The sequence below is a fragment of the Podarcis gaigeae genome (assembly GCF_964106915.1).
Source record: "Podarcis gaigeae genome assembly, chromosome: 5".
NCBI classification, from domain to species: Eukaryota; Metazoa; Chordata; class Lepidosauria; order Squamata; family Lacertidae; genus Podarcis; species Podarcis gaigeae.
In genome coordinates, this window is record NC_139681.1 from 52245012 (window position 1) to 52271995 (window position 26984).

Genomic DNA, 26984 nt, shown 5'->3' on the forward strand with positions numbered 1-26984 from the left:
AAGCTTATAGAGCATCTCTTTCCTATGTTGTTTCCTCCTTTGACTAATGTTCACCAAGACTCATACATCATTCCCAAATTGGCCCAAATGAATTAAACACAGCTCTGCTTAACATTACGAGATTTAAATGGATTTTCTCTCTACAGGTCTGCCCCATAATTGGGTTTATCCATCTTGTTGAAGTACAGTTTACACTTGCTAACATCACGACAATTCAAGCTACATTTTCTGCTCCAGTGGCAGGAGTGAAGGAGATTTGTCATCGGATCATAACAGGTAATTCAAACAACAATTAGTTTGATGACGGCCCGTATGTCAATGTCTGGCCCCAGTCGGCATTACTCACACCCTGTGTTCGCTAAGATGAATTGTGCTTACAATTCTTCATTTTCAATCATCAACAACACTTGCAGAAACAACTTCAGCTCTGTTGACACAGAAATGTCCTGTCTTTTTAGCAGACGGTTCTCAAAGGAACTTATTGACAAACAGCTGCATGTCATCCATCTATTTAAATATTTGGTGGCATTAAAGAAATATATCCTTTCCCTCATTCTGAGTAAAACATCCTGTCACTCCTTTATGCTATATAATTTTTCCTAGGTGCCACAACTCTAAAACGCTTCCAGTAAAATTGGTCTGCATCCACAGGGCATTTTGGGGGAAAGTTCAAATGGAAACCTGTGTGAGCTGGATCCCAGATTACTGCAAAAAGGCACCCTGGATGGAGCAAATCATTAACACAGGTGATACATTAATAAAATATTTTCATGTTTAAACATACATCCACCAGAATAATTCCAAAACCAAACACAAACCTGCAAAATGTAGCATGAGAAGTGTACCCACAAATGTCTCACAAACGCAGAAATTGCTTCAGGATATATTACATTAGCCAAACTGAATACCAAACCAGTGTGATTTAATGATTATGGTCCTGGACTTATGAACAAGACCCAGATCCCAAGTCTTCTCAATCAGGAAACTCAGGGACTAACTGGAACAGTAGCTCTCTATCTCTGTCTAACTTACCTCATAGAGCTGTTGTGAAGTTAAGCCCTTGAGGTAGGACAGGACAGAAATTTTATATAAGTACATTAAAATCATAAAAACCTAGCTTTCAAGATGTCTTTAGTGAGACACTAGGTACCTGCTGGTTTTCTTTTCTTTTTTTAAAGAAAGAGGTAAAGGATAAAAATATTTCTAATGCCACTCTTTCCTGAAGAAACACAGGGTTTCTCTTCTGAAAAAGCATTTAGTGGTGTTTTCTGAGAAAGAGTCATAACATTGCTCAGTAGTAAAGACAGGCTAGACTACAGAGGAAGGATGGGGACCAGTGGGCCTCTAGATTTTAATTGACCATATCTCTCATCATTGCTCACCATTGGTCCTACTGTCTGGGCCTGGTTGGAGTTTGGAATCAAACTGTATCTGTAGGGACACAGATTCCTCAATCTTGACCTAAAGGATTCTCTTCAAACTCTTTTAAATAAATGTATAGCATGAATAGGTATTACTCTTAGGTTAATGTGCATTGGATTGCAGCCTTCCATTTCCTTTCAAGAGTATGGAAAAATACTTTCATAGACATTTCCACCTTCTTTGCACTACCGGAAACATATGCCCCCAAACCTGGAAAGCCAAACTAGACTGCTCAAATACTACTACTGAGCTTATAAAATAAAGTCATGCTTTTCCAGCGCACAACTAAAGAACAGATTTTTCCACATTCAAATGGGGGGGGGGGCGCGGAATAAAATTACATAAATAACATGAACCCAGGAATCCTGGGCCAGGATGATTGATTAATTAATGGCAAGTTTAAGATAAAGATAGGAACATAAAGTCTCTTGAAGCCAGGTAGACACAATAAAAATGTTTATAGACTAGGATGCTGTCAAGGCCACTGTGATGGAGGGACATATTTGTCTACTGCGGGATGAATCATCCCCATTTATGCAAAATATTTCATACAAAACAGGGGGAAAGTCTCTTCATTGTTGCCAAAATGGAAAAAAAAATACAAGCAACCTTTAAAAAAAACAAAAACCCATTTTTTCCCCTCTGCCTTGTGGAACTAGTGTTGTTCTTTAATTATTCAGACAATGATCACTTTTGCTACATAGCCCCAGAATACAACGTCTCACCCTACACTTTCATATGTGTCAAGCAGCTCATGCAAGTTGACCCTGTGAGACAACTAGGTAAAGAATTGTTAGGCTACATTTTGATCAATCTTCCAAATTTGACATGGGAATACTTGCTCTACTTGTTTTGTGTGTGGGTTTTCCAGTTAGATGGATATGAATAACTGCCTTTGGCAGTCTGCTCTGCTGCATGCTGTGCAATGTATCATAAGCTGCAGCTGGTGGGAGGAGCCTGGCTAGAAAACACCCTTGCAGCATACACACAGACATGCCTTCCACAAGGTTGCAAAAACTGAGTTGCTACTGCCCTCTTTAAATTTATTACTGGCATCTGGCACCCAGGTTTCTGAAATCATCCAGGAAGAACGACAGGAAGGCCACCCACGCAGTCCAGTCTCAAATCTCATTTCCCAACCAGTTTCCATGAAGACATGTCAGGCGGGAAGAGTTAGGATGAGCTGGGAAGATTTTGCTTTCCCTAGCAAAGTCCAGTTTTAACATCCTTTTTTCCTTCCCTGGTGGATCCCAGTCTTCAACTCAATCTTCTTCCCTGGGACAGCATGATTTAAATCTTCTTTCTTCCTTGAAGTCTTAGCAGAACCTACTCTGATCTCCCTCCCCTCCCAACCTCCTTCGAAAGAAGGTGAGAAGAGAACACCATGCACCAAAGAAATAAGAATTCCTTCTCTTGTTTGTGCATGTCTTGCCCTCCCTCCAAGCTGGCTCCCTTGCACGTATCAGCTGTCTGAGCTGTGTATTTGCAGGAAAATGTCAAGTGTGCTGTACATCACCCATGACAGCTCACACACATTTTTCCATGCAGGTAAAATGCCATGTGTGAAGGTGTACCACCAGCCGTATAAGGAAGCCTATCAGAGACCCAATAAAATTCCTTTTATTATATCTGGGACGGAACAAAACCAAGAGATGGGGTGGTCATAGAGCAGTGAGGCCATATACCACACCATTGGTGGACTGCCTACAGCTCCATGTGTCAAGTTGTGAAATACTTAGTTAAATGTTAGGACAGAGCATGAAATTTCTCCACTGATTAAATATACCATAGAGATGTGATTTAAGCCCACACAGTCAGCATTGCCACAAAGTAAAAGTTTGTGGAAGCCCAAAGGGAGGAGAAGTAAAGCTTCTGCAATGTTTTAGCAGGTTTTCAATGCAGTTCTCAAAAGTAAAGAGAGCAGCCCTTGGCTGTCACCACTGCCATTCTAGTCCCAGCTACAATGGCTCTTCACCAGTCTGGACAGAAAGCCAGACTTCACCTCCACCTGCAAACAGATGGGCTCATCTATAAAACCACTGCCAAAAGCTTTTACATAATGAATTCCTAAGGCTACTTATTATAAAACAACTAGGTGCAGCCTCGTTAAACATTAGCTTGGAAATAAATAAAATAAAATAATGACAGGGTGAAGAAGTAAAGTGCATTACAGCTGTCTAAACTGAACAAACATCCCCATCCCCCCACATCATATTCTTATGTGGAGGAACACGCCCTGTTGCAGCCAAAACCAAGAGCAAAACCCATTTGCCACAAGTGGTGAGTGGATTAACAGACCTATGAGGGCACAATAATCTGCCATATAAATGACTCAACCAAATCCAAAATTCATGATACGAAAATAAAACCCAGGGTGGCACTATGCTAAAGTATGTATGATTGATGGATGCTCTCCTTTACTAAAATGTATGCAAAAGTAAAAGAGAAAGCATTTCACAAATTGTTTCGAGGGATTTTTAAAAAAGACAATAAAGATATTGTTCCACTATCCTTAATATTTCTCCTCCCAACTCTTTCTAGCACATTCACCTTGAATGCTAAAGCTAGATGAGAGTGGGAGGACAATAAGCTTTCTGAAGCAAGACACAATGTAGTGTATCGGGGATTCAAAGCAGATCAATACATACTAAAAGCATTCAAGATCTTTGCATGCTTCTGTTTGCCCACATGGGCATCAAGCCTTAGCAAACACAAGCCAAGAGAGCAATGCTGCCTGTTCTCAGACAAATATTAACGGGATAAGATTTCTCAGTAACACGCATTGTAGTGTGCCCTTCCCTCCAGTGAAGTTATCTGTCTTCAAATGGCCAGTTCAGGACCAAGTGGACTTAAGATAACAACCTTCAACCGCAAAACCATGAAACTGGCATGACTTTTCTGTCAGACAGACTGACACTGTCTGAACCCTGGGGTGGGGCTCCACTAAAACTAGAACCAAAGCTCAGCTTGCAAAAGCTCTCCCACAATCAGTTTACAGGTCTGGAGCCATCAATCCAGGAAGAAGAAGAAGAAGAAGAAGAAGGAGGAGGAGGAGGAGGAGGAGGAGGAGGAGGAGGAGGAGGAGGAGGAGGAGGATGGCTATTTGGAACAGGAGAACACACTCCAGGTTCCCAATTGAGTTAAAACTTTTTTTTCACCATCTACAGAAAGAGAGTCAATTTGATATTAAGCAGAAAACATCGTTCTCCCTTCACTCAGCATCAGAACAAAACACACACACACAAACCTCGAGAGGATTAATCTTCCTCTTGAAGATGGGAGATTTTCAGAGCAAAACCCACCACCAAAGTCAGGGGCAGCAAACAGCTGCTTGACAGTTGAGACAGTAAAAATTGGTTATTTTTCCTGAGACATGGTATGTACACATTGCATTTAAACACAAAAGCCCCACCTCCACTGAATACCTGGGCATTGCTATTCCTGACTGCAAGTGCAGCAACATTTTGAAGAGGTCCTACACATGTAGTGGCATTTGAGTGTAGGGCTCCTCTACCTGTGGAAGGTTCCTAGGCCAAGCAGGACCTGCTGTCTCATTGAAGAACCCTACATGCATACATCAATACATGCAAAAAGCCCCTTGTCATCCAATGGGTATGTTGGGTGTGGGGCTAGTCCACACAGTCCTATAAACCTCTCTCACACACTTGCAATACAGGAGGGAATTTATCTGAAGTCGCTTATGGTATATATTACACATTATATACATAAGAAAGTTTTAGTCATAAAAATATGAATTTTAAAAGAGTTTAAGATGATACAGTATTACAAAGCAATTTAGGCTTGCTGCAAGTTCTACTAAGGTAGAGTCATAGCCCGATTTAGGAATCAACACTGGAAGAATTCACTGCAGGCTGCCAGCAGGACTTGGTTGGAATCTTACTCTCCTGGCATCAGAGGTGCCAGGGTTGCAACCTGGAGGGTGCAGATTGAGATGTCCATATTGCAAAGAGAGTGAGTCCACTGTATTATGTTTTGCAGGTCTCTGGGGAAGGACACCAGGTCTTCCGTATGCACCACCATACGGAGTCCTTTGCAAAAGCCTTTGGGGGACATTTCAGGTACAGCTAGGCTGTACAACTCAAAGCCTTGAGTCTTCTATTGCTAACACAGAAAATTGTTTTGATTTTAAACTTCCTCCCTGCTATTTGCAAGGATAGTTAATGATAAATTCCATTTGGTACCACTTGAGATCCGCTTACTTGTTGCAAAAACATAAGTAGCAATTTGGTCAACCTAACAGTTTAAATTATGGCTTCTCCCAATAAAACTCCAGGAGTTCAGGCAGAGAAATTTTGGATAAACTGAAAGTAAGCTTGTTCATTTCCCTCTTTTAAGCTCTGGGGTGTGCCATAGTTGGCTGTCCAGCGGGCTTCTCCCTCTACAGGAAGTGACATGTAACTCTTCCACATGAAAATACAGAGCTGAAGTAGCAGGGGTTATACAGAAGAAAAGTTCATCCTGCAAGACCAGGAAGGCAGTCAACAATGGAGTTGTCAGAATTCCCACATGGCTGGTGCCAGAGTACCAACTCATTCTATTTTAGCTTTACACGTTTTGCTGTAGTTGGAGGCTCATTTGTACACAACTTGAAATATTGATGGCTCCACTAGCCCTTTCCTGATGAAATAATCACTATAAAGTTTGCATTTCCTCAGTAGTATTTGAATGCAATGCTAAGGTAGTCACTACTGGAAAACCCAGCAATAGTTCTGAATACTGCAGGTTAAGTCAGTATTAAGAGACTACATGGATGGTTTTGTAGCAAACAGATAACCTATTGTGCGAGTCCCTGACGCCTTCCTACCTGCTCCAGGAAAACAGTGGTACTCCTCTGAGTAAGAAGACATTGTGCAAACAGGAATTAATTAAACAACCATGTTACAGAACACAGATAGAAAGCAATGTAGCTATTGCAAAAGTAGTATCAGATGAGGACAAAATACCGCTGGGAAAAGGTAAATGCAGACATGTACACATAGCTTTAAGCAGCCTATAAATAATAGATAGTAATTTGGTTTAATAACTACATAAGCTCTCTTTAGGCTCTGCTTTGTGCTGAAGTGTTTAGAACCTTATGAAACACATTGGCCACAATCCAGCACAAATAGTGAGCAATCCTAAACCCCAATCTGGAAGGAGATGTGACTGGGTGGAGTTATGCCTTCACCTGGTTCTGCCAAACTGCGCCCACCAAAAACACAAACATTCAGGAAGCTCCCATTGACAGACATGAACATAAGTCCACAAAACAGGGCATGCAGGACAGATTGAGGGCAAAGGTGAAGCAGATATGGCAATGGATCCTAGCCTGGCCCATTTTCAAGGCCCCAGTCTGAGCCACCTCAGCCTAGACTGCCACAGCAAAAAAAGGGAAGAAAACTGTCTCACACTTTCACTCTTGGCTAGTGGGACACAGGCTTTGGGTGCAGCAGTGACTCTGCTGCTTCATTCTGCCCCGCTCCTCTCAGCAAGGAAGAAGGATTGTTCTGCTAGTGTGCTTACAGCCACATATTTCAGGCAATGCACTTAACGGATGTATTGGATTTTGGCTTTCAGCTGTTTAATTTTGAAACCTTAATCAAAAACTTCATCCAAACCCAAACTCGCCACTACCAACAATGGTTTATCCCAAATTTAAGATTTGTTTACCAGAGGTCAGACTTAGAATATTCTTTAAATTAGATGAGAAGGTTCTGAAACCTCAAATGGTTTGTAATACAGCTCGAAGGCTGGAAGGAACATACTTTTGCCAGCATTTAAAGAGCTTCACTGGGACACGGGTGGTGCTGTGGGTTAAACCACAGAGTCTAGGACTTGCCAATCAGAAGATCGGTGGTTCGAATCCCCTCGATGGGGTGAGCTCCCATTGCTCGGTCCCTGCTCCTGCCCACCTAGCAGTTTGAAAGCACCTCAAAGTGCAAGTAGATAAATAGGTACCGCTCCGGCGGGAAGGTAAACGGCGTTTCCGTGCACTGCTCTGGTTCGCCAGAAGCGGCTTAGTCATGCTGGCCACATGATCCGGAAGCTGTACGCCGGCTCCGTCGGCCAGTAAAGCGAGAGGAGCGCCGCAACCCCAGAGTTGGCCACGACTGGACCTAACGGTCAGGGGTCCCTTTACCTTTTTAAAGAGTTTCACTAACTTTCAGTTTATTTCCAGCTACAATTCAGAGGGTTTGAAAGCCCTAAACCACTGTTTCCCAACCTTGGGTTCCCATACATAACTGGACTACAACTTGCATCACCCAGACTATTGCCTACACCAGTGGTGTCCAAACTTTTTTCAAATAGGGCCAGATTTGATGAAGTGAAGGGTAGGGCCGACCAAAGGGCCAACCAAAGTTGTTGACCTTTTTTAGGATTGAAGTTGTTGAGCCTTTTTTTATGGGGTCAGATTAAACCAACCAGCAGGCCAGATTAGGCCCCCGAAATGGACTTTGGACATGCCTGGCCTACACTAAATGGGGATGGTGGGAGTTGTAGTCAAACAGCACTTAGGGACTCAAGGCTAAGAGGTCTGCCCTAAACAGTCTGGAACTAGGCTCCCTGGAAGGATCTTCATTCCACATCTTGAATTAAGGTGGTGGGTGGCGAGCCTTCTCACTAGTGATACCCTTCTAATGAGATCCCTCTCTCGATGTCACATGACCTGGTGCCTAACTGCAAGGAAGTCGTTGTTTAGGCAGGCATTTAGTTATAAGCTGTGCCACTAACTTTAGTGCTGTTTTTATTTTTTTACTGCTTATCTTTGCATTCCTGTTTACTGCATATTAAATGAATTGCAAAGCTGCTTCAGGAACCCTTGTTAGAAGATTGGTTATAACTATTAGAAACAATGAATGCCTTATAAACCCAGATCATACATTGGTCTATCAGATTCAGAAATACTCTACCTTTATCATTTACGGGGTTTGCATGAAAGTTTGGGAGACTTTCTTCCCATGAATACCCCATATCTGTATGCAAACAAATGCATTGTGCACAAAAAGGAGCTTTTTCTAAGAGAGAAAGAGCTTCAGCTATGTTAAGAGGGAACATAATCATTAACCATTTAAATGAGAAAACATTCACTATGAATAGTGGCAAGTAAGTTGAGAATAAATCTTTAAGACTTCGTTTTCCTTAGTTCTTGGACAAACAAATGATTAGGTGACATGCCTGATATGGTTAACACCTCTAGCAAAATTAAAGCTGAAAGATCCTTACCTGAAATTAAGTCTCCCTGAACACATTATAACTTACTTCTGAATAGACATGTGTAGGATTGCTCCATTAGATACTAATTACTATTACAAAATCCCAGTATTGTCATGCAGTCTACAATTTAAGCAATTTAAGACAGAGCAAAAAGTTAGGCTTCAGTTCAGAAATTGTTTTTCAAAAAATATTTTGTGTGAGAGCCAAGTTTGCTTGGGATTGCAGAGAATGTCTACTTCATGATTCATAAACGACAAACACTGGTTTTATTAGTACAGAATGACAAAGCCATGCATGGATGGTACATCATGAAACTGAAACCTTAACACAAAATGATGTTCAGTGGTGCATAAGTCAAAACATTTGATCATGTGTACTATCTCTCTTCTTGTATGGAACCCAACTTTCTGAATAAGGTAGCTTGGAACATACATTTACATTGCCGCTTTTCAGAAATAGGATCCTTTACAACACAAAAACTATGGCTACATAGGTGCCACTTCCTGCAAAGATAATTTGCTTAACTGGAAACACAAAAACACCACTTGACCAAACACTGTGTCCGGTAACCACATGCAAAAGTGGTTGATTTTATTCATCATGAAGCTCAAGTAAAAATCTTTTTAAAGCAGGGATTATTCTGGTAGACAAAAGGATAATGCAATAATACAAGTAGACAATGCAGATGAACAAATGTTGCAAACCTAGGTAGCCCATTTTGCACCTTGTGATATTTTACTTCACTGCTCTGAATAGTCCTGGGGAGACTGCAGCATCCAAATTATTCTAATGATGAGAGGTCCACAAAATTGACTTTTCATTACAAGTCTTTGTTTTGTGAGTGTAATGAGCTCCAAACCTCTCATTGAGAATGGAAGGGTAGAAGATGAACCATCCCCACAGTTGTACAGAGCTTTAAGATGCTTGATGATAGCTAGGTTTAGTTCATGACATGCAGAAGTTCCAGAGCACTTCAGAAGCACATGGATGGTACCAAACACTCCTCATGAGCTTGGACCTGAGGAGAATAACCAGGGGATTGTCTCTGACTTTGTGCTGCACTTGAATCCAACACTATGCCTGAAACAAGATCTCACCTCTCACACACTGGGGCTGGCACAGAGCCCTGGAAACCACAGGGTTGGGCTGGCTACCAGAGTGGTCTGAAATTGTGGGGCACTGATAATGACCAGCTACTCAGAGCATCGTTTTCACACAGTTAAACATAGCATAAAGCTAGCAATTTTGATCCCTGAGGTGCAAATAACCTAGAGTTGCTAATAACGTGAAGGCACAATGGCTCTAAGTAATTTAACTAGTGTAGGAACTATTTGTGCAATCACTGCAGAGAAAAGTCTCGGGAAGAAAGTCCTCCTGCAACCATAGAAGTAAAAGGGACCTGAAAAACCTGTGTCATGCCAAAGGCAATATCCTTCATATATCATGTATCCCATATTACTATGCATAATCCTGAGCGCAGGAAGAAATACCAAGAATCAGAACAACCAATTTAAGATTACTTGCATGGAAGAGAACGGAACTATTTACTTTAGCAGCAATCACACAGTGAAAAGTACACTTGATCCCAACTCTGTTCAGGAGTGTGGCTACTGCTTGCTGATTTGGAATGGGCCTCGCATGGGGGAGGGGAGAAGTAAGCCTTTCAAACAGAGTTTGACCTTTTTGGCCGATGTATGTTCTGCTGGGTTGTTAGGTCATGTGACCAAGCTGAATAGCGTTATGATCCTGTGTAAGTCCCCATTGCCTGATCCCATCCCAATAATTTCTGAAAACAAATAAATTCCCTGGCCATTAATATTAGCTTGGTGCATGCCACATGTTACTGTGAATATTGTATCATTTGGTGTTACTCATTTATGGGGGATTTTTTATGAAGTGATTTTGTTATTGTTGTTCACTGCTTTAGTCATCTTTTAAAAATACAAATTTGTAAATAAATAAATAAATAAATAAATAAATAAATATCAGTACATAAAAATGTAAATTGCTTTTAAGTAAAGTAACACTGTTTCCCAAAGAGTCACATGCATATTAAACATTTGCATAAAAACATATCCACCTCAATCACAGGATCAAACGTTATCAAGATTGCCACAAATAATGTTTGACACATGCAGTCCATCCGGTTGCATATCCTCGCGTGTGTTGTAAAAAGATGGGAACATACTGTGAGGATTGAATAAGTATTCTCCCAGCAAACATTGTAATTAAATTGCAACAGCAACAGTGACAACAACATCTTTATCTACACGTGCTGAAATATTTGCAGAAAACAGCTAGCAGTTCCAACAGGAAACACCTCACGTATCTTGGTGGGGGAGCTGTTTTAGGAAAATAAGCCTGGTATTACTTGACTGACACTTTCTTATTAGTCAGACGTCGGTTGGTACTATGAAAACTTGCCAAAAACAGTTTTACAAAAACTGCCGCAAGTGTTGGAGATAAGAGATCTCGTGACTACATACGTGCTCCTCATTCTGGGGATCAACAGAAATGTATGGGATTTTTATCAAACAAAGAATTTTATAGTAAGTGGGTTTCATGGTTACTGTATCCATAGCTACTAGGTTAAAAAAAATCAGGAGACACCAACTAGTTTATTTGGCATGAACTTCCATAGGAAACAGCCTAGTCAATCTGATAAAATAGACTCTAGTCTGCCACAGACGTTCCAGTGTTTAGGCAGGAAAAACCAATATCCATGTACTCTAGATTTGCAAGGAGTGGGATATTTCAACACCTTTTGCTCTCACCACAAGATAATTACTAAGCTGAAATTGAGTCGAGCTGACTCTATAGGGTGTGTTTTGCAAATTAATTTCCAACTTAATTAACATAATGAGTGATTTTGTTTTGCCTTATCAGGTTCTTTTTTGCCTTGAAGGAGTTGAATCTTTCCAAGATACAGGCCTACATTTGCCCCAGAAATCACCGATGTTTCAAACCAAAATAGCCAGTGTTTGTTTAGATCCCAAACTTTCAAATACGTGTTTGTTAAGGACAGGAAAAAATGGAAACAGAAATGTATCTAATGAGAAAATTAGTTAGACATTTAAAAAGCACACCAACGTATAATTTCACGTGTTTCATCTGAGGTAGGCCTGAACCTTGTTACCAGTACTTCACACACCTCTACTTGAAGGTGTGTCTCAGCCCTGGAATGTAATAAGCATATGATTCATGGGGCCATTTCTATCAGCTCAGGCTTATCGAAATAATCCTTCCAACGACCAATCAGATTACTCACAAGACATGGGCAAGTTTAACAAAAGAGGTTTCTTATCTCCGATCCCTGAAAATCCTTCCAACTATACAAGGTAAATAGCTAAAACAGTCCCGTAATGACTCTTTCAGACTGCTGAGGGAACTCCAAAAGAGAAAGTAGGAAATAGGTACACGTATATCAGGAACACAGGATGCATCATCAGTAAAGATATCAATAGCGACAGAGTCATGATGGCATCATAAGTGAGAGAGTGCTATTGCTACTGTGAGAACAGAATATCGGATGAGATGGGTCTTTAGGGGTGCGAGTCGGGTGTATGAAAAGTAGAAGTTTCAATAAACTTTCTCAACTTCATTTATCTTAGGATATAAGTCATTTTAAATGACAGAACTTCAAATGAATCACAGGTGAGTGGGTGGCAAGTGCCAACACTTTTGTACCTGACAAGGCTCCTGTGCCTTTAACAGCTATATCATGAGCAGAAATTAAGCAGATAAAGTTGTTCCAATTGATGCATCATGCTGACTGGGGAAAGCTTTCTGTGCCGAATTTCTATTTGTCATGCAAACTGATCAATGCGCAGAACGCTGTCAGAAAAAGGTCATCCTCCTACATTTGAAATATTGTAAAGAAAGTTATCATTTTGCAGGAACGCACCTCTTCCAATGCATTCCAGCACCACAAAACTCAATCTATTACACCACAAGCCTTAAGGGCAGTAAAACCTAAGGCTTACGCTTCTATATGCAATCCTTATACCAAATCAAAGACCATGTTTCTTTCCACAAGCACATTTTTAAAACAAGGAACAGAGCTAAATTAACACACAAGCCGGCTGTCTAAAGTGTCAACAATTAGTACACACAAATGGAAGTAGGAAATGCCAAAATAGCTGGACTTCACTGAAGGGGGAGGAGGCCAATGCAACTCTAGGTTCATCAAAAATAAGGAAAGCTAATGACGAGTAAGCAGCTCAAAACATGCCTGCCCTCTTTCACCCCATTCCCCCTCTCCCCGTCTCTTGTACATACCCAAAGAGACAATGGTTGATCAGGAGTGAATCACAGAGGGGGACACAGAGAGAGGGAGAAATGAATCTGAACCCTTTATCTTCTGTCCTTTATAAAAACTGCCACTCAGTTAGCAGAGATTGCTCTAATTGCTGTGACAATTCTGCAACCATTCCAACGACTTGTGTGTTCTGGACAGGTTTCCCTGCAAGTTTGAAATTCTTGGCCTGTGAACCACTCTGGTCTAAAAGAGGTTTCCCTTTGGAGCACAGAATGCTACATTAACCACTTGTCCCTCTTTTGAGCTCCCTTTATTCTCCTCTTTTCCAATTGCCAGATTTAAACCTTAATGAAAACTTGCCCAGCCTTTTCTTTCCACGAACCCCATAGAGTCCCTGGTCAATTGGAACACATTGTAACCAAGGAATTTCATATTGTCCCGTTTATACTGAATAGCACCTGATAACTAAAGTATACGTATAAACATAATACAGATACACTTTATGTTTATTAATGAAACTGATGTGTTGTAACTTATCACTTCACATATTTCTTTGAGCATCACAGAAATGTTTTGAGAGCAATGAAATTAGACACCAGAAGAATTTTTAAAAGTGAGTAAATTTGAACTAAAATGCAAAAAATGTATTTCATTATGCATGGGTACATCCACACATTGAAGCTACTTGCGCTATTGGGTGATCTACAGGTAATGCAGAGATGCAAGCGAATATTCTCAGTGGGAGAAGTGTTTCTCTTTATGTTGCTTTCTGATTATTGCAAAGCGGGAAAGGGGGGTGGGATGTTACTGATGAGTCCCTCAGACACAATTTATCCAGTAACTGAGAAGCAGAGAAGCATATTTTTAAAAGATGCCTTTATACTTAGTTATACATCTCTCAAGGTGAAGAGAAGACAAAGGGACTTAATATTTTTAAACATTTTACATCTATGCAAGGCACAATAAGACATACATCTTTTCTAAAAAGGTGTGGCAAGGGGAAAAAATACATATTAAAAAAACAACAACTAGCCAGCGGGCTGCCACCATATTCTTTTGATATTTCATTCAAGGTCATATCCTCTCATGAGAATGCTTGTACCACTGAATATTAATTTATATACATAATATATACTCTGCAGCGATTTGTCAACACTAATGCAAGCATCTCTGAATGGAATTATCCACACAACCAGCTCTCTACAAGAAAAGTATCATTTGTTTTAATTTGATCAGTTGGAAAATGCTGTAGCTTCAGCCTCTTAATGTAAGGACATCACTGAAACTGTGTTAAATCTTAAGTGCAAGCTGAACCAACTTAAAAAATCATGTCTGTGACTGACAGAAAGCTAGGAAACTATTAATCTTGGTAAATTTCACCAGCTCAATAGCTCCTTTAACAACCCATGCCTACCATTTGTTTCTGTTGACCAAATGTATATTTTGGCAAATTCAGAATAGCTATTTTTACAAGAAGAAAATAAACTATCAGCTACATTTTATACCCTACTTGGACCACTATAATCAAACTGACAACAAAGCATTGTTCAGGGCTACATGAACCAAACTTGCAGCCATGTGCTCCCACCTTCTCCTGTATACTCAATTGACTAACTAACTTTCTGCAAAATAGTAAGCAAAAATGGACGATTATCACACAAGCTGAATAAGACAACAGTTCCAAATTCTAGTTTCAAGTCTTTTTTTTTTTCAGATTGCAAGTGCAACTGATTTGGGTGCAGCAGCAAACAATGGTTTTTGTCAAAGTGGTATTAACACATAGCAATGAGCCCCCATAACACATAGAAGGTGAATTGGGGGCATTTTGCTGATCCCACCCCTGATGTCAACATTTTGGGCATGGACATCTGATAAGGAAAGCATTTGTGTGCAACATTATGTACCTGAACCTCTGGATGATCTGAAACCCCAATCTAGACTACAAGCAAAGAGCTATATGTATAAGGGTGTTGCTTTTTCATATGCCCCTATTCAATATGTAGCAGCCAAGCTGGGGCCCTGCTTCCTCTTCTATGCTTAGAACCCTCATACAGCTGAGGGTTACAGAGGGTTTAGCCATAGGTCAGTGGTAGAACATCTACATTGCATGCAGAATATCACAGGTTCAATCCCCAGAAACTCCAGATAGGGCTTGTGGAGAATCCTTTCTCAAATCCTGGAAAGCCACTGTCAGTGACTGCAGACAATATTGAGCCAGATGGAACAATGGTCTGACTCAATAAAAAGGCAGTTTATGTGCCTAAAACACACGACAAGAGTGGAAGGAGGAGGGAAAGTGCTTAGGCACTGGGCTCACTGTTGTAGCACCAATCCACAAATCAAACACAGGAGATTTCGCTAATATCAGTGACATCAGGTTGACAAATACAATGGGATGCAAGAAGGAAGACAAATGCTAGCTGGGCAGCCAGCATGTGAATGTGCACATTCAGTTTCACATGAATACGGATCCAAAGGTAAAATCAGTTGGTTCCCATTAGTGTTTTGCACCATTTAACCAGTAGATTTAGAAATCAGGCTTGGAGCTCAAACCACTTGTACAATTTTTTTTAAAAAGTCTTGTCAAGCTATGGTTGTAGCAAACCATTAAGGGGATGTAGGAAATCCAAAAGAGAAAGGGGAGGAGATTAAATCACAGCCCCTAGGTTGAAGACAAGCAAATGTGACATCTGGAAATAGTTAAGTCATCATTGGAGGGTACATGCAGTTAAGCCCAAGGGTAATTACTCATTGTGCTTGTAACTTGTTTACTTCACAGAAGAATGTTTACATTTCCAAAGATAAACAAATACCATCAGGTAGAAGAGAAAACCAAAACTCAATTACCACTGAGAAAGGCAATGAGCAACAGTATCTGTGATTATGACCAGTCTGCTACCAATGAAGATATTGCTACTGTTGTGTCCAGAAAAGTTGCCCTGATTTAAATTATCTGGATATACCTTTCTAACTAACCAACACAAGGGGTGGAGGGAGAAACACTGGCGCTATTTGGCTGTGTAAATGGGGGCTAAATCAAGCTAACAAGTAGCTCTGGATAACTGAGATGCAAACAATGGGGTCATTGAGCATTTCAAACATGCTAAAAATGAAAGACATGGTCTTTATGCCTTCCTTATTCAAGCAGGAAGTCTCAGTGAAGTTGATGAGACTTCTGCGTGTGCAAGGAATGTAGAAACAGATCTCTTACAAACTGGTAGTATATTCTCTAAGAGAGACACAAACTTGTCTACTTCTCTCGTTAAAGGTTTTGTTGCAGAAGCATTTTAGGTGCCCCTTCCCTTGTTATTTTACTTAGCTGCCAGTGATAGTAGTGAACCAATTTCTACTAAATCCAATTGTTTCATGGTCCTGTGCAAGAAAGCCATTGTTTCTCGAGGATCAGCAATGTTCATCAAGGCTAATAGTGCCCCTAACCTTGATTTAATTTATTTAAAGCTAAAACAAATGGCTAAAAACAAAACGACTGGCTAGTACTTCATAATTGGCCTAGCAAGTTAAAGCTCAGTTATCTTCTCAGTAAATATTTATACTGTCATTCTTTCCCATTCATTCTGCATTTCTCTCTCTCTCTCTCTCTCTCTCTCTCTCTCTCTCGCTCTCTCTCTCTCGCTCTCTCTCTCTCTCTCACACACACACACACACACAGAGACTGTAGCCTACATCTGCAATTCATTGACTTTACAATTTACCACATGTTGAGATGGAGAGGTCTCAGCTCCATTTGAATCATTGCACAAATATGCAAGTGATTTATCGTTTTAAAACTGAAGACTGCAAAAGAACGACTCCACTTTTCCTGCACATTACTCCTCCTGGCAGACCACAAACAATTACAGTTCGTACTAATTAAGCTCTGTAAAATGTGCTGTACCCTGTTAATGCCAACCAGGCCCCCAAATTTCTCTTCCCCAAGCCAAAGTTTAGCTAGCAACTTAACTCATTCATGGCTGCCTGCTTGACTGTGTACAGCTTCAAGAATAATGAGGATCAGGGTTTTGGAGTACTTGAACAAAAACACACAAAAGAACAGACCAAGTGCCAACCTGGAATTAAACAGGGAGTTGCAAATGAATGAATTCTCTTGGGAAACAGACAAACACCACTGTTGATAACCTGCTAAAAGGTCCTACCACATCACCTCTGTAATGTGGTGTTAAGGGATTCAGATTTATCCCTAGGGGCTAATAAGTTACAGAACTCTACTGGTTAGGAAAATTCATAAAACATTATGTCCTAGGCTTCTTGAACATTTACTAGTGGAAAGTTGTTGGTTTTTTTTAAAAAAAATACAATTTTATATTTTGCAGGGGGAAATGACTCAGTATTTTAAATGGAAGGGGGTAAAAACATATGGGAGAAAACCAATATATATATTCTTCCCATACTCCCTTGCCCAAATTAGTATCTCTTAGTTGAATGTGATAATGCACCTAACTAGACTGCTGAGATGGGGAAATATATTCCTAGGACTTATTTAAAAACCCTGATTTATCCTTTGGCCTATTTTTATAATTTAGGGTTTGGCTTTTTTTAAAAAAAGAAGCATCATCATATAGATTAAGAGAAAAGCACTCTTGCATTTAAAAGCATTTAAACAATGCACTTGTTTAATACAGGGAGAACAAGAGAGGGGGCCCCTCAAGTGATGCTTCGCCTTGGCCCCAAAGACTTTCCTGACACATGAGCCAATCATTCCCTAGATGCCCAGCTTCCCCTTTAGCAGCTGATCTCAACAATATTTTTTTTCAAGCACCCCCTACACACTAGCATTCTTCCTTATTTGCTCCTGGCCTCTGGATTTTACCACATTCTTTCCCAGATACACGTTTTTTTCCTAATGTGTTTTCTCTCCTGATCTGTCCCCTCTAGAAACCCAGATTTTATTCAGTTCTCTAAAATAACGGGTGGGGAGGTAGGCACATAATTTAAAACCAGACTTTGAAATGAAAAATGTATCATCTGTCTGCTATCTAGATATTCTTATTGAAGTGCCACTTTCTTGCTTTATTTCAAGAAAGAAAGACAGAGATCAATCATAAACATACATCTGTTAAATATAGCCTAATGTAACTTGTTTATTAATTCAGGCATGGCAATTCTCCCCCCCCCCCTCAGCTACAACAAATATATTGATGGTTATATCAGGTTTCTTTGAAAGTATTCTGGGAAATATTTTGCAGGGTTCCTGTCTAGATATCCTACACAAGACTGCAAGCACGTTGATAAAGAATGCAGGCTGTGCGAAAGGTTTGCTTAAGCCACTACACATTGCCCCTCAGTATTTCAAGCGTTAATTCTGAATCATAGGAAAAGGCCAGCCGTGCAGTTAGGAGAACAAGCACCAAACTCCCACCAGCCCCCCCAAAACAATCTAAGCTTTTCATGGGTTTATTTCCCCAATTTCCCCATCTCTCATTGCTTATAATTAGTGAAAGAAACCTGACCCACTGCCAGTGTCTGTGGACCTTGGATATTATAAGGCCAGCGTGGCGTCAAATATCTTAACATTCATAAGTGTTATAGGCTGTAAATAAACCCTGTAGATTTATGACCCTTCGCTGCCTGCCAGCAAATGACTGTGGCACATTTCTTTCAGCAGACCTGTTGAGGTGCAAGTTTGCCTTTGGTTGTAAAATTAACCATTTCCTTCACAAACATGCCCAATTACGAGTCAGCGGGCAAGGCTCTGCCTGCATATTTGCCATAGCTCAGTACAAAGAGAATACACACACATACACACACACAAAGGCTTGGGTGAGTACAAACTCTCTTACTATGCAAACAATCCAGCAGCTGCAGCTGCAGCAGTTAAAAAGTCTGGAGCAAGCAAGAAACAAAAAGTTCCCACAACAGGTAAGGTGTGGGAAGGAGAACGTTCTAATTCCACCTACATCCCTGAATGCACTTACAAAAACACACATCCGTGCCCTCTTATCTGCAAGGGTTCTTTTGTTGGAAACTAGATGCACTCTGACCCAAAGAGTGCATCCCTTCTTCATTTTATTGTGGCAGCATGCATGTTTCAAGAGCAACCACAAAGTGCCTCACAAATGTTTTCTCCCCTCAAATCCACCCCCCCCCCCCGCAAACAGTCACCTACTCCCCTGTTCAGGAAAGCATTTGCTAAATCCAGGTTGTCTCATTCTTAACAGCCAATAATCCAACTTCCACATAACTACCACACAGCTGGAAATGGGGGGCCTTACAGTTTTAGTCATGGTGCAGTGTGGAAACACATAGATGCATGCCAAAAAAAAGGAAGGCAGAAAAAAAACCCTACAGCTGTCCTTTCTCTATTCTGCTTTTTTTTAAAAGGGGAGGGTTAGCATTTTCTTATGAATCCATGAAAACTGGAACTTTCAAATCAAGAGCCAAATCTTAGTATACTTATTTAAAAACACTACATCTTAGCAATGCCTTACAACAAAAGGCAATATTTGGGAGCCTCACACAAAAAGATGCTGCAAATTTTGCCATCAGAAGCGTCAAACTTTTACTTCTCTGGGCTCACAAGCTTGCATTCCGCTTCCAAAGGAGGGAGGACTGGCTCTTAAAATTAACTGATTCGCTCTCTGCAACCTTAAAATCATGCTGGAGAAGTTTAAATGCCTTTTTTAAAAAAAAAAATAAGTTAACAAAGCTAATGCTAGTTGCTATGATGTATTTCGCAAGCCACTTGCAAAGCAGAAACAGCGTTCTAACTGGGCTAAGAAGTGAGAGGTTTTCAGACTCCCGTGCTTCATTTGATTGGTGTCAGAAGATCATCCGCTGAGAATAGCTTGTTTCTACACAGTTAGGGGGGGGGCTTCATTGTTGTTTTAAAGCCATCAAGAAGGTGAATGGTACAATTCAATGAATAGCTTATCTCTGCCATGAAGCGCAAACAGGCTGACATATGAAAACTGTATGTACCTTGTGAACATCCAACTAGTTTAACACCATAACCCTTATTTCAAAAATCAACTAAGCCCTCAACCTTAAAGATTAGTCAGGAATCAAACCATCACATTGGAAGCAGAAATCTTAACCTTGCGGAGCAATAAATATTTCTAAGGAAGATGAAAAAACAAATTAGCATAAATACCAAAGAAGGGCAGGAACACCTGTTCTTTGTTTTTCAGCATGATAAGCATTCCATTGTTCTCTATTTAAAATGTAATGACCTGTGTAATTACAGTAATATTACATTGTATTGCAGGGGCTCCAAATGTCACACTTTTGAAAAGTGTTGTCAAAACAATTCAAGACAGGGGAACAAGGGGGGGGGGGGGATACCATTAACTCTTCGTGCACCAGGATCTACATTCTTGTGCAGAAGATTATGTACTTCAGGAAATAAAAGGGAGAAAATACATTTTCCAATGCATTATTTTAAAATATTTCCATTAATGGGCATTTACCAGATCACAAGCCATATCACTTCCATATTTTCCTACACTAACCATTTTAGATTCAGGTTGAAATGAAAGATGAGCACTGTGAAAGAACTCAGCACCGTGAAACAAATCTCCCCCACAAAAAGCAAATTAACAGTGTGTTCATAACCAGAATTACATCTAACTACTTAATTGTTCTTCTGTTAAATTCTATTGCAACCACTACCACATTGCCTACACAAGTGTATTCTTTAATTCATTATTTCATTTCTAACAGAGTTCTCCTTACTGCATATTGATCCTCTTCAGAGCCAGGCACATTACTTTAGCAAAAGCAAAATTAGCATTATGTAGAATAATCTTTTGTCATTTTAAAATAAAATTGTTGCTAACAAGCTTTATGGACTCTTTGGCAATTAAAGCATTATTCCTAAAGTAATGTATTATTCATCATAAGCAGATTTAATGATACTTCATAATTCTTTACATTTCTTAAAGCAGAAAATCGGAAATCAGTGTTCAGCTTATGTATTTCTAAGAACTGAAGGTTGCATATGAGAACAACAAATATTCCTCTAAATAAAAATAAAAAACAAAAACCAAAAAGGAGGAAACAATATTGCAAAACAACTTGTTTAACCTTCAGTAAAAAATATGGTTCATGAGCTCATAATCCTGTGTGATAATTCTACCTATGTGTAAGACTCAATATTATTTATTTACTTACACCTTTGAGTTAAAAAGAACAGCCAAATTACAGGAATACACCTTGAACAGTATAAACTGAATAAATCCTTTGTAATATTTAATCATTCTGGTTTGTACCATAAACGAATAATGGGTTCTCTTTAAACCATAATTTATCTTGCTTTCAGAAATGCAAACTCTACAAATCATTGGGAATAGAAGAAAGGGCCCAAAATATGCTGTTGGCTTATGTGCAAATTGCCTACTGAATATGGAAAATGTCTTTTGAATCCATATGATGCTAAGGAACAAGGTCACCTGTTATATCAATAAAATAATATATTTTTATACAATGAAATGAATTCACTGTAACAGTGTGTTGTTATTAGAAAGAGAATGTTTAAATATGGCCAAGAAGAATTTTCTCCATTAACTAATAACTACTCTGGGGCCCTGATCAAACATCTATTCAAAACCTCGATACAAATAGTTCCCACTCATTTCAAAAGGTAATGGACTGCATCAATATTAAATCCTAAGTGCTTCTAGACAAAGATGTAAATAAATATAAAATTCTTTTTTTTCCAGGGGAATTTTTTCCCCCTAATGCTCATCAGCCCCACTAATTTAAATTTGCAAAATTATTTCTATTTTGAACAGAAACCACTCTGAGGAAGATTTTTAAAAGGTTATGCTTTCATAATACATAATTAAAATAACCACAAAACAAACACTCTATGCCTACCAACATATAAGATGTTTTACCTGTCCCATCACCTCTCCAATTACAAAATCCAGTCACCTTTCTTTTCCATTATGCTAAAACTGCGGTTACCAAAATGTCTCCTTGCTATGACCATAGCCCCAAAATAAAAGTAAATTATAAAATATCTTGACTGGGTTAACCTCATCCTTGAAAACATTTAAAAATACACAAGTAAACACTATTTTGTCATCTTTCCCCCTGTAATTTGTAATCTGAATTTGGACTTTAAGTAAAAACAAGCCTGATCTGACATTTTAAAAACAAATGTAGACTGGACACATTGAAAACATCCCATAGTCTAGAAACAGATTCAGCAGCCTACCTAACAGTGGAACTTGTATTTCAAATAGCTGCCTCAAATGACCAAGTTAAAAGGAAAGAAGTGAGAATTCAAACAGTAGTTTGGAGGAGAGAAAATTAAGTGGATAGGTTGGGAAAGAATCACTTCAGTTAAAAGATGCAATAGAAAATGAGATAACAAATAAAATGTATACAAATCCTGCATTCCCTAGGGGAACTGGCTTTTTTTTTTTAATAAAAAAAAAGTTGTATTTGAAACAATGTTAATGAAGATTGTATTATGGTTGGGCAGAGGAAGTAGAGCTGGCATAAATCCATGAGGATGTGTGAGGAGGGCAGTGACCAACACCTCACACCTCCCAAAAGTTTTAACAAAACCAGTCTGAGGGCTACAAGAAACTTATTCCCTCCATTCATACTGCCACACCTTCAGATCCTCCTGCCACACCAAAAGGTCTTAAAGTACACATAGTCTTCCAGATGAGCCCAGTTGTTTTGGAATACAAATATATATTCCTTTCAAGTGAAGGCTTGTTTCTTTATATAATGCGTTTAACTTTTGTTTGTTAATGGGAAGGCAGTGTCTGTTTGCAGGATTGCATTTGCCTTTTCTATACTATGCCCTGACTCTGCTGAGCCAAGCACAACCTCATATATATATATATGGCTTCGATATATATATGGCTTCGATATTTTCTTCCCAACACAATAAACATGGGGGCCACATCCACTATCTTCTTATGGAACTCATACATGTGATCTATTTAAATGAAAGCTGGTGACTTTAAGGAAAGCCAGTGTGCCAAGGAATGAAAATAAAAATTTCTCGCCCCTTCCCAAAAAAAAGATGCCAAAAAATTCTTACACAGAATAGCAGGAAGAGAAAACTGGGGAGGGGGGGGGAGAAAGCTGTCTATAGTTAACTGCCACCCTTAAAATCTTTTAAACACAAAGAGTCCTAAAGTTTTTTAAACAAAAACAAAACCCGGATAAGATTTTACACCAATTAATCACTCGATGGCAACGCTGCCAGTAAATTAGTAACTCGGGAAGGTTTCAGCAAGCGAGCAAAGGGTTAAAAGGGGGAGGCAAGGAAAGGGGGAGGGGAGAGAAAGGAAACCCAGTCGCCACTCGAGAGGGGAGAAGGAAAACAGAGCGCGATAGAAATCGCAAAAAGAGTTTTGTGGGAAGGAGAGCGGAGGAGGCTCGCTTGCTGGGCGCGGGGGAAAAAATGAAAAAGCGGGAGCTGGGACTCCGGGTGCCCTTCGCCGAAGCCCCGAAGCCCCAAAACTGAAAGTAAAGGAATCAACATGGCGAAGTGTAAACAGCCCCTTTCTCTGCCCTCCCCCCGCCCCCTCGGCGCGCAGTCAGCGGAAGGCGCAAAAGTTTTGGAAAGTTTCAGGCAGCGCCGCGGCGGCCGGGAGCGGAGGGGGCGGGCGGAACAGGCGGCAGGGGGACCTGGGCGGGTGTGGGACGCCAATGCGCGGAAAAGACCGCTCGTATTTACATATATATACTGTATCTCTGTACATATGCACACGTTCGACTTACCGTTCTTGCCGTGGGCGAGAGGGAGCCATTGGGAAGGTAGGGGCCGGTCAGGTCGGGGATCATTATAAAGGGATACCCAGGATATGGTGGGCCCTTAAACAACCCTCCATCTTGCCTTTTCGCAGCTAACATGGCGGGGGAACGAGGCACAAGGAGAGAGAAAACAGAAAGCGGGGGGGAAATCACGGTTAGAAAAAGTGCTTCGCGAAACTTGGAAGAGCATTTGTTTGCGCAAACGGAGAGCACGGTTTTGGGGGTGCTCCAGATCCGCGCGCTCTCCCCCCCCCCTCCACCACCCTGGAAAGGGGAAGGGGGTGGGTGGGATGGAGCCATCAAGCACAACTTACCTTCCTCTAAACTTTCTCTGGATTTATCTCTGAAACTTTCGGACCTAGGCGGGGGCCGCCTCTCCGCCTTGGATCAAAAGAGGGTGGAAAATAGCCAAAAAAATAAAAGGGCACCGGGAGAGTAGATGAATGAGGCAGTTTGGTGAAGGGGAAAGGGGGAAATAAAAGAAGCAAGGAGGAGAGAGAAAGAGAGAAGGGGGAGAGAACAAGTTAGAAGTTTTTGCAAAACTTGATACGGAAAATACAGAGATAACTGAACCCACCAGAGAAGCAACAGGGCAGTCGCCGACCATACTATAAGAAACAGAGTTGCAACTCCGGGCGAAAGCTCAGTTCCCCCACCCCCTCCATGGTATTTTCCTCTCTTCTCCCCACCCCCACCCCAAACTTCTTGCATCCCGTCTCCCCGGGAACCCCCAAGGTGGAGTAAGGCAGGTGTGCTGCAAAGAGCGGCGGGGGGGGGGGTCTCCTTACCTCCGAGTCTGAAGAGCTGTTTTGATTCGTTTCTGTTTCATTGACTAGCGACGATTTGACATCGGCTAAATCCCTCTCCGCCGACGAGTTCTCCGAGATCTTCTCTTCTTGCTCCCCTTCGTCTTTAAAAGAGATCAATTCATCGTTCGCCCCCAAATCGTCCCCTCCACCGCCATTTAGTTGCGGCATTTTCCTCCTGACTTACCCCACCAGCAGCAATTTTGCAAGGACAGAGGGGAGGGGAGGGAGAGAAGAAGGGGAAAGGGGGGGAGGAAAAAGGGGGAAGGATTAAAAAAAGAAAGAAAGAAAAGGGGGAAGTTTGCAATTTTTTGTTTTTAAAAAAGTCCAAGGTGAAAGTTTTTTCCTTTTCCTTTTCTTTCCTCCTGGGGAGGGGAAAAGAGGGAGGAGGAGGAGGAGGGGAGGGCAGTGTCCCTTCTCCTTTCCTTTTGCACCAGTGACTTTGGGTTTCTTCTTTTCCTTCTTCTGGATTTTCTCTCTCTCTTTTCTTCCGAAGATCAGATCAGCGTGTAAAGCGCGCGCACAGACACACGCGGGTAGACACACACAAAATTAATAATAAAAAAATTATATAAGGAGGGAGGGAGGGAGAGACGGGGGAGGGGGGAACTATAAAAAAAATGCAGCAAACAAACCAAACAACAAGTCAGCTGTAAAAAAAGGGGGGGTAGAAGCCGCAGATATAGGGAGCCTGTGCCGCTCGGATTTGAGTGAGTTGAAGTTAGACTGAGAGCTTTTCAGTTCAAAGGCGGCGCTGATTGACAGATAGAAAAAGGGGGATCGAAATCCGGAGGAACGGAGAAGTCTGGGATCCAGGATTATTGACAGGGAAAAAGAAACACACTAGGCACTTAATGAGATGCAGGAGGGGGCGGGGGCTCCCCATGACGTGTGCATAAATAAACAGGAGGAGGGGGGAAGCGGAGAAACTAACAATGATCCTTTTTGGAGAGGGCGAGGGAGCGAGAGTCAGGAGCGGGGTAGACGAGGGAGGAAGGAAGGAAGAAAGAAGGGAATGGTCCAGTGCAGACAATGCGAAAATAGGAGAGAGGGGCTTAGAGAGAAATGACCCAGAGGAAAGAAAACACAGGCTAAACACACACACACGCAATTAAAAGAAAATGGCACTGTGCCTCAGTTGTGCATTTGCGCGCAAAAATAGGCTAGAAGCAGCGGTGCAATTTGTTGAGCCGTCAACTTTCACACGCGGAGCACCGCAGTTGGAGCTGCTAACCTCTGCGCGTTTACTTGAAAGTAAGCCCCGTTGCGATTTCCGTCCCAGTAAGCGGGCTCCAGGACGGAACTGTTTGTCCCTGAGATATTTATATGGCTGCACTCAAATATATATTTATGTATGTTGCTGTCCTGAGCAGCTAGGAAGTTTATTGGAGATAAACCTCGTGAGTACAGCTGAGCCAGGGCAGCAGCCGAGGCAGAGGGCGCCTCCCTCTCCCCCCTCTCCCTTCTGAGCAGAGTTTGCCTGGGACTTGAAAGCTGCTCCTGCAGGAGCGCGGCTGGGGAAGGCGCGCGCGCGCGCAGCGCCCTGCGCGCAGCTTCTCGGCAAGAAAGTGCCCCTGGCTCCGGAGGAGTTTCCTCCTCGGGCCTTGGGTAGGAACCGCCCGGCGCCCTCCTCCGTAGGTCTCCTCCTCGGAAGGAAGATCGGCCGGGTTCCGCGGGGCTCGGAGCCTTGCGAGCGCCGGGGCAAAGTGTGCCAGAGCCCTTTTCCTGGAGAGGGATTAGGCGTCGCCTCCCCAAACAACGAGAGGGAGGGATGGTTCAGCACCATCCGCCGCTGCCCACCCCGCCTCCCCTCCCGACTGGGGCTGGTGGAGATTGGCAGAGAGCGGCTGAATGGGAAGAAGTTAATTGTGGCGCGGGAGAATCAAGGGCTGCGAGACTCGAGGTGCGAAGCCTCCGTTGGCCGCTCTTGCTTGCGCGTCCCGGCTCCCCTCGCTCGCTCCTCTAGGAAAAAGAAAACAAACAAACAAGCAAAAACGCACTGGCTCTAGGGGACAGAAAATCTCGCTTGTTTCTCTGTGTGTGATCCAACTGTGTGGTCCCCAAAGCAGGCTAGTAAATGAATTGCCAAATATAGATTATTAGGGGAGGGTGGGCGGAGGAGGAGGAGGGTGGGGATGCAGTTCAGGAATGCGCAACAGAACATTCTTTTCCAGTTACCAGCCAGCGATCAGGCTCCAAACAGGCGCAAACTGGGAGCAGAAGAATAATGTGGCTGCTTTTTTAAAAAAGGAAAAAGAAAAGAAGAGAAAGAAAGACATCTGGCACCCGATTCTACTGTGCTGATGAGGGGAGTAAAACAAATTGATCTTCCAGCAGTGACAAATTGTAACAATGGAGGAGTCAATTGGAAACTTTAACATGGGCCAAGGAACAAAAGAGGAGACGGGAAGGAGGGGGAGCGGGAGAGAAAGACACACACGGAGTAAATTCAAGGGGAATTAGTAAATTGCCTAATAGAAATGGTGTCAAAAAGAAAAAGAAAAAAGTATAGGCTGTACTAAATCCAAGCATTCCACACACACACA

General features: G+C 41.5%; 1 protein-coding gene across 40 annotated transcripts in view; it reads right to left on the reverse strand.

Annotated features, from left to right (window-relative positions):
- Positions 1-25719, reverse strand: part of TCF7L2 (transcription factor 7 like 2) — a 201972-nt gene extending 176253 nt beyond the window's left edge. For 6 of the 40 annotated variants that reach the window (XM_083741346.1, XM_083741332.1, XM_083741353.1 and 3 more), the window contains exons 1-3: positions 24421-25717; positions 23947-24013; positions 23600-23724 (exon numbers count right to left, since the gene is read on the reverse strand). In XM_083741346.1, the coding sequence (XP_083597472.1) occupies positions 23600-23724; positions 23947-24013; positions 24421-24609 (381 nt within the window). In that variant the 5' untranslated portion in view covers positions 24610-25717. Of the gene's footprint in view, positions 1-23599; positions 24014-24420 lie in introns of all 40 variants that reach the window. The other 34 variants (XM_083741335.1, XM_083741336.1, XM_083741337.1 and 31 more) reach the window with 24 other exon arrangements.
- Positions 25720-26984: the final 1265 nt, after the last annotated feature.